Source organism: Eutrigla gurnardus (genome assembly GCF_963514095.1).
Source record: "Eutrigla gurnardus genome assembly, chromosome: 2".
Taxonomy (NCBI): domain Eukaryota; kingdom Metazoa; phylum Chordata; class Actinopteri; order Perciformes; family Triglidae; genus Eutrigla; species Eutrigla gurnardus.
The window spans coordinates 7282280-7295390 of NC_139916.1; the positions used below are offsets into that span (position 1 = coordinate 7282280).

The 13111-nt window shown below is 43.8% G+C and overlaps 1 protein-coding gene across 1 annotated transcript in view; it reads right to left on the reverse strand.

Annotated features, from left to right (window-relative positions):
• cacna2d2a (calcium channel, voltage-dependent, alpha 2/delta subunit 2a) overlaps positions 1-13111 on the reverse strand; it is a 126104-nt gene that overhangs the window by 31088 nt on the left and 81905 nt on the right. The window contains exons 7-8 of the mRNA XM_084032634.1: positions 3971-4102; positions 3685-3742 (exon numbers count right to left, since the gene is read on the reverse strand). Coding sequence (XP_083888760.1) covers positions 3685-3742; positions 3971-4102 — 190 coding nt within the window. The remainder of the gene's footprint in view (positions 1-3684; positions 3743-3970; positions 4103-13111) is intronic.

A 13111-nucleotide genomic window follows, 5' to 3' on the forward strand; every position in this document is an offset into this window, starting at 1 on the left:
ATATGTGTGGAGGGTAGAGACACTAAAATGTTTTTGTTTGTGATATCATTTCATTCATTAACTCTTGGAATAACACACAAAAAATAGGACACTTCATGTGTCTCTTGATGACTCGGTGTTGAAATGACACGAGACGAAAATTAACATCAGAAATCAGCGCTAATGTTGGCAAGCTAGGCTCCACTTAACAAGCAGGCTAGTTAGCCGTGGTCGCTAGCTTCCACTTCATGAGTGGAGCGCAAACTTGACAGCTCAATGGATTGTACTTGTTGAATTTTGAAAAAGGACAGACAATATACAGACCTATATAAATAGTATAGTTATATAGTAATGCAAAAACACTCACCCTGGTTCAACTGAACATCCTCTCTGGTGTTAGCTCAGGGTTGCTAATGCTAGCAAACTCCTTGTGTAACTGATTACTACTTTACTACCGGTACACTATGCCGTCGCCTTGTTTCTTCTGTCTATCCATTCAATATGACTTTCAGTTACACACCCAACAAGTTACCCTCAACTGTTGTCATTGGAAACACCCTTTCAGACGCTTGAAGCTAAGATGCTACTTCCAAAAACTGCTAGAAAGGAATACACACAATGGCTGGAGTGTAATTATAGTTTATGTTTTCTTACGCAACACAATGAGGAGAATTCAAATGTCAGGCGTGAGTTGTGTTCATCTCAACCACGGATGCGGCGATCTCTCTTATCCGTCACGCAAACACACACATGACGGGCCTACCTCACCCCCGTGGTTAGCAAAGTGTGCGATCGGAGAGCTCTCTGCAGAACGCCAGTCGGGGAGACGGCGTGTTAGACTATAATAACACAAGTCTGACCTGACATATCATGACACTCCCTGCCAAGGCCCTGCCACTCAGCGCGGCTGGGCACAAGTTGCCGGGCAACGAGCCACGGCAATGTCAGAGACTCCGACATGAGGAAAAGCTCAACAGGAGTGACGAACATGGAAGGGCCAGGGGAGAGACAAGGTGTTTCCTGCGATCATACACCTCCTCCTCTGCCTGTCTTGCTGCCGCCACTCAGCAGCCCCCCCCCCCCCTCCTCGTCCCTCCCTGTCTCCGGGAGGAGTCCCCCAGTCAAAACACGTGTAAGAGAATTAAACTCGGCTGTACTTCGGCTGTTGCGCTGACAGACCAGAGACAGGATCCTTGTTATAACTGATCCTGCCTACACAGGGCTTTGTGTTTTCCAGCATGTTTCATGTTCATACCGAAGGCTACTGTGACAGTGGAGCACTAGGAAGACGTCTAGTGTTAGCTTAATTAAATTGCGAGGGAAAACCTTGTTAGACTAATGATTGCAGATTCTTTGAATTAATAGGAGATCAATTTACATTTTTGTGTTAAAAGGCAAGAAACAAAGAGTATCAGCCTTATTAGAACTGTTGCTACAAAAAGGATTCTTCTGTCTTAATATATCTGCAGTTTACGGTACAGGCTTAAAATATCATAGACTCGACTGATACTTATTCAGAGGGTACAACACAACCACAACTTTGCACAGTAAGGTATTTGCAAACTGATTTGATTTGAATTTACTTGATTGGTGGTTTGTTGGTTTTTATTTCCCCCAGGAGGATCGTGGTTTTGGGTAGTGTGTGTTTGTGTGTGCATGTCTGTGTCTGTCCATGGCTAATCTTGCATTCTGCTGCATCAAAATGCATAATATTTTGGAGCAGCCGTGCTCAAGGACCTGTTTGCGGTGACTCACACATTCTCAAAACACCGTTTATTGCCCGTTTTATACTGCCATTGACTCCCTGCTTACTCCTCACTCACTACCTTTAACTGGCGCCAGCAGGGGGCGCTACTGACAACACACCAAACCCCAACTAATACTCTGCTCCCTGAGAGCCAGTGAGAGAAAAAAAACCTGTTGAGTGCTGAGTACCTCTGTGTTGCTGCTCTACAGTCAGACACACAGTGGGGGGAAACAGTTTACACACTTTTATTGTGTTGGATGGTTTGTTTGGCTAGTATCTAACAGCTAACACAACTACCAGTACACCCTGCTGGGTACCATTATATCACCGCCACTCACCCACTGCTACATGACGACTTGGAGCAGATTGCCTGCATACATCGTCGCTTGTTTGAGTTAGAATGAGTTGTGTTTTATTATGCCTTAGAGCCCCTTGGGGTAGATAGGCTCTAATAAAATGGTTTTATTTTGGAGATATTTGTTTCCTGTGTTTTGGTAACCAGTGTTGGTTCATTAGGAAACACTGGTTCATTAGGATGTACTGTAATTTCCATGTTTTTAAGGATGAATAAATTGAGCCTTGCCTCTAAACCCTGAATGTTAATGTAAACCCCACATCGAATGAGTGACTGAAGTCACATTTAATCCACGTTTAAAGATGTATTTTCTTCCAAATGTGGCTACATTTAGAGATGTAGAGATTATGGATTTTGAATCTTCAGTTTCGTACAAACTTCATCGGAATGCAAGAGCTTCTTTCGCTCGTTTGGTCTCAGCGAGCTGACTTCATCTGACAGACTGAGCTGACCTCAAACAGCCATTCAGGTTGAGCTGGATGCAACAGCGATGGAGAAACGGGGTCAGGTCTAATCAACATTGCTGTCATGATTATGTCCAGTTCACTCCAACCTGTAACCAGGCAACAGGAAGGGCTGCCACGAAGCCAATGTGACAGTGGCAGGTAGATTGAACATAGACGAGCGGACAGGAAGCTCGGGTGGGGAGGTGAAGGGACCGTCTGACCAAATGCAGCTTAGTTCTGTGCAGCTCGTCACACTCGTCTGGCCCGGCTCTCTGTGCCAGGATCGGCTGTTGCGCAGAGAACCACAGGCAAAAAGGTGGCCACTTTAGACAAAAAAACATTAGCCTCTATCTTGCTTTGTCCTTGCAGCAAAAGACAATACACCTGTACTATCACTTACTGAGATAAACTTGGGTCATTCCACTAAACAATATCTGTTATTAAGCCCCAGCGAAGAGCAGCACAGGATGATACAGGAGCCAAAGCACTGCACAGAAATCCTGAAGTAAGGCTGCATTCAAGAGTTTAAGCTTTTAGTACACAAGGTTTGGAAAGACATCTAATGTGCAGATATGCTGCCACTTTCTATAAAGGAATCACAAGCATTTTTTTAAAATTGCTGTATTGAAAGTTGCATTATGTTGTAGAGAGTATTTCAGTGTAGTGCAGAGTAGTACATGCCATAATTAAAAATAGTTGTATGTAAGTAGGTCACTCCATTTCACTCCAGCACTCAGCAAAGTATTAAGATTATTATAAGTGAAAACATCTCAAGTTATCTTATATATGATATCAAACAGCACATGTGGTGGAAAGTGTACGGACACCTCTGTTATAACAGATGCATCAAACGTGTTCACAGCATGTCAAACAGTCCTCGCAGTGACAAGTTAAGTTTCTGCACTTTTCTTCTTCAGCTGGACTCACCTGGTGTCCAAAACTCACACCTTCCAACAGTCAAATCCCACAATTTGTGAGCAAACTGTTATGTTGCACTAAAAGCTGACCCGAGCACGGTATTTTTGAATGTACAGTACAGCACATGTGACATAGGAAATAAATACCTCTGAAAATTCTTCCGAATAATGTCTAATAGACATTAATAGTGGAAGAAATCAAATCCCACTGATCCCGGTCCGGATAAAGACAGCACTTACCAAGGCCTTCTGCGGACGTCGTATAGGTCAATCTTGTTGGGAGCCCTCCATGGAGTGGCTGGAGAGAGCAAGAAAATAAGTCATAAGCCGCACGGTGCACTGTAGGATATTTCATATCAGATTAGATCAAAGTAATCATAATTTCATTCTGTCTATCGAGTTACCAGTATAGCCATCAGATAAGAGATTGCCAATGTTCTTCAGCCGAAGAGCCCTAGGGTCAATTTAGACTTTATCTCGCCGTGAGTTATAAGGCAGACTGTTGACTCAGTACCCTTGAGCCTACCTGGGTAGTATCGAGTCACGCCGGTGGCGCTGCCAAACACCTGCCAGCGTAGAGAGCTGTCGTCCTTACGGTTTTCAATGAAGACCCTCTCCAGGGCCTGGGTCCAGTTTAACTCGTTGAGGATGACTGGAGCTGTAGGAGCACAAACACAAAGACAGTAAATTAAAATAGAAGCTCATTGTTTACCAGTTGATCAGTTTACACAGAAAAAATGCTCAGTTTTTCCAAAGGAGACGATAACGTTTCAACAGACTTTCACCTCGATTTTAATACCCCCATGCTGGCAAACACTTCTGTGATTGCCGTTAAACACTAAACCTCCGTTTTCAGAACGAAACATGCAATGAGCACAAGAATATGCTTCTGGTAATAGAAGAATTAAAAAAGAGAAAATGTAAATGAGTTGCTGATTATGTGCCATAGTCCCTCAAAGAAAGTCCCCCCAAAAAAAGCAATAAATGCTGAAACTACAGGCTCTAAAAATAGATGTTCATAATCCTCTTTAAACCCAGTTTTTGTTTTATTGATTTCCCTGCACCTGTTTTCAGTACTCAACATAAACGCAGATAGATTCAGATTTTTAATGAAAACTCAAACAATGAGACCTAAATATAGTGAGTGAGTAACCCAAAGGTCAACTCTCCCTGCTGAACAACCTTGTCCGTGCCAGCAGCAGTAAGCCGAGTACATAAGAATGGATGTATGCAGGCAGCTCAGCCGGCGGTGGCCGGGCATCCGTCTAATCTGGGTGATCTCTGAGGAGTGCAGGAGGAGGAATCGGAGATGACCTTGGAGGAGATCATACGTCACTTTGCAGCATGTGGAGACAGAAGCTACTTGGGATTTTTTCTTTTTTGGTAGCAAAGACGTACAATCCATCGCTGTAAATGTCCATAGAAGTGATTCGTGTTAAGAGGATTTGTGGGTTGATGAAAAAAAAAAAAGCTTGCATGTGTGCGGCTGAATGCATTGCCGTGTGTTCTGAGTTAAAATGTGAGGTCACAGATATATCTCACAGGTCAGTGGTACTCTGTGAAACTGATTTATGGATGCAGGGAGAAGTATTCATCATCTAGTCGACAAGAAGTGGAATAACACGGCGGTGGAATAACACTACGGCCATGTCAACGTGTGTGTTTCCTCTCCCTTCACTTTCTAATAGATCATGCTTTTTTCATGTCTGACAATATATATATGCAGACACACACACACACCAAACATGCTTTCAGTGTGTGTTTAATAGCTGAGCTGAGGTTAGAAGATGGGGAGTGCAATCAGAGGTTTAATAGCCACCTGATTAGAGAGGAAACAAGACGAGGCACTGAGCTGAGGAGAACTTCACTCGCTTCTCTGATTTAATTACTCAGCCAACCAAAACTAGACGAGCCACTGAACCGACAAGTCCGGCTTTCCTCAACCCCTGGTTTGAATTTCACACAAATAAACGATCATTATCCACTTTCCCCCCATGCTTTTCAATTACTTCCCTGTGTTTGACGAGCTGTCAGTTAAGAGGTATGAAATATGCCTAGACCCTCCCCCCCTCCCATCCACTGCTCACCTTATTTACTATAAACTGAAAGCTTTGACTCACGAGAATGCAAAAGCTGAATTTTTTTGTCAAACTCTCTCCACAATCGACGCTAACAGAGAGCTAAGTTTCATTACTCTTTAGAATTCTGTAAAACAAATGCACACAAACAATTACACACACACATAAACTCACTACAGCAGCACTAAGCAGTGTCTGGAGGATAGGAATATATGAAAGCCAAATTGCTGCCATCACCAAGGGGAGCTCCTCAGCATGTTTTCCTCCCAAAAATGTCATAGACGTAAACACAAAGGAAGAATGGAGGAGGATAGAGGCAGGCCTACAGATGGGGATAAACATAAAAACCCAGAGAGAGGGGGTGGACGATTGATGGAAAGCAACACAGAAATTAACACGAATGAGTGGCTGCTTTCACAGCCCGAAAAGGCAATTTCTCGCTCATGAGGGAAGGAGAACGAGGGAGAGAGAAATGCAAAATAAACTTCACTACGGACGGTTTAATTGGAAGCGGCAGAATCGAAGATTTAGAGGTCAAAGAACGGGTCGTTTTGAAGTGTTCGCCACGTTACGTAACGGATGTCGGATCACATTTGTCCTTTGCTTTGTAGGTGAACAACTAGCCAGTGAAGAGTTGTTAATCACTATTGTTAGATTCAGGACAGCCTTCTAATCTCATCCATCGAATGCCTTGTCTGGCTTTTTCATCCTTTATTTAAGGGCTGCTTCCTGAAGAATGTGTACCGTTGGCATTTCGGCCAAACTTAATTGCGTTCTTCCAGAATTAGAAAGTGAAACAGCTTTCTGCTTTATCTGTCATAACACAAGATTAACCAACAACCCAGATGGGCTGAAGGACTAGAAGAGACTAGAGAGAAATGGTGGAGAATCTCAGTATTTATACAAATTTTGACTATGAATCGTCAAATTTACAGTCACTCCCATGACTTCATGTCAGCAAGACCAGTGGCTCTATTTTACCGATGCGCATAAGTGTGTGTGGAGATACTCAGGGAACCAAACCATGTATTTCAATTTCATCTGGGCAATCCTCTGCGGTCAAAGAGCCATCTGATTAATATGTAAAAAAAAAAAAAAAAAAAAAGTATTATCCTTTAAGCAGCAGCTATCACAGCACGTTGCTGCGGCGGCAAGCCTGTGTGCTGTGAAGTCCTGGGCGCTCTTATCTGGAGAGGCACTGGGACTGTAATGATAGCTGTCCCACCCGGGCCAAGGGCAAACAGAAATCCTGCGACCTCGCTTCCAAACTATCAGCACCTCGGCTACCTCCACCAACATCAAGGCATCGAGCAAACTCCGGCTATGCAAGGATTATCAGCTGCGTCACTGCTGAGGGGCTGACACGCACACGCACACACACACACACACACACACACACACACACACACACACACACAGACACACACAGACACACACAGACACACACACACACACACACACACACACACACACACACACACACACACACACACACACACACACACACACACTACATTTCCTGACCGTTTGTGTGTCTATGATGTTTCTACTTTCGATCAAGGGTTAGTAAAACGGACCAAAGTGTATGTTTATGTAAATGTGGGCGACCTCTACTGTCAGGCAAGTACTTGCAAACACACACACTTACACACACACACTTACACACACACACACACGTACACACACACACGCAGGTGATCGCTACAGAGAAAACGGGGACATCAGAGATAGGCGAACGGTGCAAACTAATTCTCTTTGATTTATTCATTTCGAATAGTCTGTGACTTCTCTGGACAGTTGATAAAAAGACAAATTTCCCCTGGGGGGGGAAATATGCTCACACAGGCGGACGGGGCCCTCCGGGCGCCGCGTCAGGCTCATCTTTCACGTGAAACGCGCCTCTCTCCGATATCTTAAAAGGTAATTCATCAGCGCGCCGCTCCCCTGACATTTAGAGCACCCTTGGCTTTGCCCCGTTATGGAGGAAGACTGCACACCAAGTAGGGAAACAATTATGAGCGGGATTTATGGAGCAACTCTGCGTGGGATCATTTCTCAACCCCCCCACCCCTATCACGTGACCCCACACCCCCAACACACACACGTATTTACGCTGATATACCCCAGATAAAGAGTCATCTACAGCGATGTGCGCCTCATGCCCTGTATTAATCCTACATTACAGACGTAGGTGCATGCATTGACTGTACGCACAGAGCAGGAGGGAAGAAAGGCCCAGTGGGCTGTAATATATCAGAGTGGAACACAAGTGGTCTGTCATCCGTAATGGTAATGGATCCGCAGCCATTAGCCAAGTCTGTAGCAAGAGTCATAACCATTATCATCATCATGGCCATAAAGCCTTTACATATTCTACTTTTTAAATAGAGAGACTGAGTGGTAGTGGTGCAGTTCAATTCTATTTACTTTGACATATTAGGTGACATTCCTCAAACAAACAATACGGAGACAAACACAGCTCCTCTTAAATCTCCATGAGGTTATTTTCCCTTATTCATATCTGAAAGGGAATGTTATTTTGAATGTTATTATGTTCAAGTAACACATGATAATAAGAGTTAACAACGATTATGTACAGCTTCACAAGTTATTTTTCTTTTGGCATTAAAAGAGGCTCGGATTATATTAGAAAACCCGCTGATCATCTCACTTAACAGATGAGCTCACACTAATCACCAACATCACATGCAGATAGTTTTGTTTGAACTTGTCCAGATTTTGAGATATCTGCTTCTTACAGATTGCTTCGAGCCAAAAAGAAGGGGAATCAAGATAATTGTTGCGTCATAAAAGTGACATTTTACAAAATTCAACAGGAAGATGGATTTCCAGCGAGCGTCCCCGATGCACCGGATGATTTAACGCTTCGTAAATAGTGATTGAGAAAACGTTTTGTCGTAATTTGGTTGATAAAACCCACACCTTCCTGCACATTTCAGTCTTTGTCTCTGTATTGTAATGCCTTCTCCATCACCTCTCTCTCTCTCTTGCTCCCTCCGTCCTCGGCGCTGCTTTTGTGGCCTGGCTGAGTGTTAAAGAGCCTGAACATTAAACCTTTCATCCTGCAGAGGAAAACGGGAGCAACAGGAGCTGGCAGCAGCTCACACGTCCACAAAGACGAGCTAAAACAAAGTCTAAGCCTTCCCGGAGAAAAGCAAATGTGTCTTTTTGTAGCCTCGGTTGAGGAACATAACGTCCAAAAGGCAACTGTATCGCCTAATTTGTATTCTTTGCGGTGTGCTTCATAAAAACGGGGTCTCCGAGAAATTCTTTGCAACTGCATCGGCAGCACTAAGTATAATTAAAATTCATGCGAAGGATTGAAGCAGTATCACTCAGGAATAGCATCGAGGACGAGTGTGTTTGTCAGTGAGGGGCTTGGGTTTTTTCCGCTAAATGGTAATCTCAGACTGTGAAGGGAATAAGAAAGGAGGGAGAGATTTCAGCACACTTCCAGACACCTCCTCCAAAATTATTTCTAATTAAAGAAGAACAGTAAATAACAAACACACCAAATGTAATTTGTGAGCCTGGTGGTGAGTGAAGTGGAGTTGTGCTGTGCTGACTGTTCTAATTAGTGTGCTGGTAAATGATAGTGCCCCTTCGCTGGGCACACACTATAGGGGCGGATGGGTGAGGGGCGCCGAGAGAAAGATGGAGTCTGTAAAGTCAAGAATGACAGCAATACAGCCTGCAGTGTTTAGACCCTCTTTCTTCTCTTTTTGGTTTAACTTCAAATCCCATTTCCCTTATCCCCCTCTCTCTTTTTTTTTTTTTGCACTTTCACTCTTTTTTCCCTCCCTTTCACAAATCACTTTTGCTTTTTTCCACACGTTTAAATCTGGTTTGATGTTGAGACGGGCTGAGTTGATCTCCAGCATGGCGTGAGTTGGTTGACAGGGAAGCTTCCTGCACTGGAAGGAACCTGGAGCGTGCATCGAGTGCAGTCTGCACAAACACACACACACAGCCAAAAAAAGATGAATATTTAGCTGAAGAAAATCTCAATTTGAGATGGAAAATGTAGCACAATATTAAAGAAACCTGTGGCAACAGCATAAAGTTAAGTGGGAAGATTCACTAATTAGTGGAACAGCATATAAAGCAAATCTCCCATTCTCACGTTCCCTTCCTCCGACCCGAGTCTGCCTATCAAAAGTCGCCTTTGTCCCTCCAGTACCGGAGCCGACTTCTCTCCAGATCCATTTTAAACACGATGAGATGCATCAGACGTAGTTTCACTCACAGGAATCCCTGCAGATGCAAATCTCTCTCTTCTTTTCAAATCGCATACGACACTGTGTCGACTATCTGCTGTATCTGTTGCACTTAATTTTCCACAGCACATTACATACACCCCATGCAATTCGCTCTTTACAAAGGTGAATTGAATGATTTTTTTGTGTGTGTGTGTGTGTGTGTGTGTGTGTGTGTTGTTGCTAGGAGCTTCCCCAGAGGGGATCAAACCACAGGACACAGAGTGAAATAACAAAATGGAGGCAGACATTCAGAGGGCATGAGAGTACAAGAGCCAGATATTTCCATCAGGAGTTGGCGGCGAGCAAAAACTACAAGGAGTGAAAGTATTGGAATCTGTTAGATTAACGAAGGCACGTTCGCCAGATCAACTTTTTGCCAACAGTTTTTTTTCGGCTGTTCCTAAGAGACAAGAAAGAATGGAAAACAATAAAGACAAAGACAATAAATGATGAGCAATATGATAAGTAACCTAAAGCATGTAACTCACAAGTATGGTCCTAAAACTGGCATCTGAGTACAGCAATCGGACTGTAAAGTACAGGGGAGGGTGTGTGTGTGTGTGTGTGTGTGCATGGAGGGTGGGGTGAGTTAATCGCTCCATGCAAAACATTTAAGCTCTGCTCTTTCATCTGCACACAGTTGGCCAGTCCTCGCCATTCATTTCTGATAACCAAGTTCCTCACTGTGCCCGACAACAATGGCAAACTGACAACATGACGCTAGGCCGCCGGAAAAGGCGCCACATGCAGCGGATTTAAACTTCAGATTCAATGAAAGGGCTTCCCACATTCACTGCTGGTTTTCTTTATTCCCCGCTGGGAACAGTGGCCACTTATTCACACACTAACACTAATGGAGACACACAACATGTGCACACTATACATGCATAATTGCCACCTTTTTTGGATTTTTTTTTTAGAAAGGCTGATTCACAAACTTCTATGTTTTGAAAATTACACAACATATGACATTATAATGGACTGTGGAATGACCCAATCTGGATTAGTAGCCTTCTCAATCACCAACAACATTTCACTGAATCTACTAAATGGTCACCAAAGAATCATTTGTTTATTCCCTCGCCGTTTTCATTCCTATATTTCAGCGATTATTTTAAAGATTGCATTCCCAGAGTCCTTCCTCTGCAATTATTCAGCAAATCCCTGCCTCTGCCTCGCCATTTTCAGCAACATTCGGTGGGAGAGTCAAATCCGTTTCTCCATAGACGACACCACCCACATCAATTTATTCCTCCGTGGCTGCGTTGCAATGTCCATTCTGTAATAAGCAACGATAATTAGAGGAAAACTGTATGAATGTTTGACCTAAGCTAATTAGAAAGTTTGCAGACTTGGCAGCAGGAATCAGCAGTGGGATAATGAATCATAAAATGGTTCATTACTGCGCTCAGGGAACACTCTCAATCTCAATAAACGGACATGGGGCCTAGCAGACAAATCAAACCAGGACGCACGCACCGCCTCATTTAGCTGCTGAAAGGATCACAATAAAAAAATAGAAAATATAAAAAAAAGAAAGAAAATGTTTTCCCCCCCTCTCTTACCCTCTAAATGGTTTCTATTATTAAAGTGTCTCTCCTCTCACCCCTTCCCTTTCTATCTCTCCTTCTATCTGTGCCTCTCCATCCATCCCCAAGGACACCCATTTTGTTGCGACTTGCAATCCGTGCTGCCATTTTCTGGGAAACAGTCAAATTTATTCAGAGCATTAACAATGTGTACGAATCGAAACAAGCAGAGCGACCGACCGCTAATAAACGACGTCTGAGAATTTCCGCAGCAACTGTTGAACATTATGCTGCACTTTGGACGGCGCTCCGTTCTTCCTACACTTGTCTTTTCTCTGCCTTTTCCTCCGGCCTCCCCCTGAGGAACGAGAGCTGAATCTGCCCACTCACGCTGCTTCTCTTCCGCTAATCCTAAACCCACAGATATACTGTAGATCCAGACCTCTCCAGACCCAGAGGACAACAATCCGCCCACATTAGTTTCCTCGAGCATCCTCTGCAAGGCACCCTGCAGGCTCCCACTGGTGGGACCGGAGCAGAACATGACATGCAGATAATAATCCCCCTTTACCACCTCGCCAAAGCAAACGCAGCTCCCGTAAAATGAACTTGATGTAAATTTCTGTAAGTTATGTTAGATAAAAGAGGCTCCTACTGATTTAGCTTTGCATTTATATAAGTAGAACTCATGATGGACAGGTTTTTATTAAAAAAAAAGATCAAAATGTGTCTTTTTGTATGCACACATTCTTCCTCCTTGTCTAAATTGAATGCCCACATTTCCCATAACACAATTTATGTTTCTAATATCTATATTTTTCATCTGGGACATTTGATTTGGTGGGAAAGCGTGTTTAAAAGAAATCACCGTTCATTTGGGCAGCGACATTTCTTTTCCAACACTGTTTATTTATCTGCAATGACTAAATAACCACCACCACGCATGTGCATAATGGAGTTGGCACAAAATCTGCGCTTGGCAATCTCAGCACAGCAGACCGCACAATGGGAGCTAACCAAACAACATCAATAGTAAACATTTTCCACAGAAGAGAAGGGGGAAAAGCTAATTTCATGCACTGTACCACTCTGCTCTTCTAGTCTTCAGCAGGCTCAATCAAGAGGCCTTTATTCTCATACTCCTATCTTCAGACAGGAGAACCAGAGGTGGCACAAAATGGCTCCGGGAACAATGCGCAGGGCCTGATTGCTCTATTGTGAGTTAGCGGCAGCCTTTGACATCTCCTCCCGAACCAAGAGTGTCTAATTCTGACAAGATTTGTCTGGAGACACAGCTGGAGGGCATTGTCACAGACAGGTGCCATACACTGCCTGCTCAACAAAGACGGCAAAGAGCTAGATAATAACAGAAAGAAGAAGAAAGAGAAAAAAAAATAACGCTGTGAAAATGGGCTGTCTGGCTGCACATGGGTTTTTTTGTTTTTTTTGAGTCAGAGGCAGTCAGTCAGTGTCCAAAAAGGTTAGAGGTGGATAACAAGAGGGAACATGCCAACCGAAATCAGAGTCCCGGAAGGTACATGTGTTCTGCTTTTGTCCACTTGGCAGCTGAGGACTAAAGAGGGTGGTATGTCCGCAGGAAGGACAGGGGCCACGAGCGGGGGGAGACGGTGCCCACGCAGGAAGCAAATAATACAGTAGAGAGCTGGTGTGAGAGACCGTCTGTCATCTAAAATCACGTCGGTGTGTTAAAGTGGTGGCTGATGTAGAAGGAGGGGGGAGATGGAGTTAACATGCTGTGAGAAGGGGGGAGAGGTCAGGT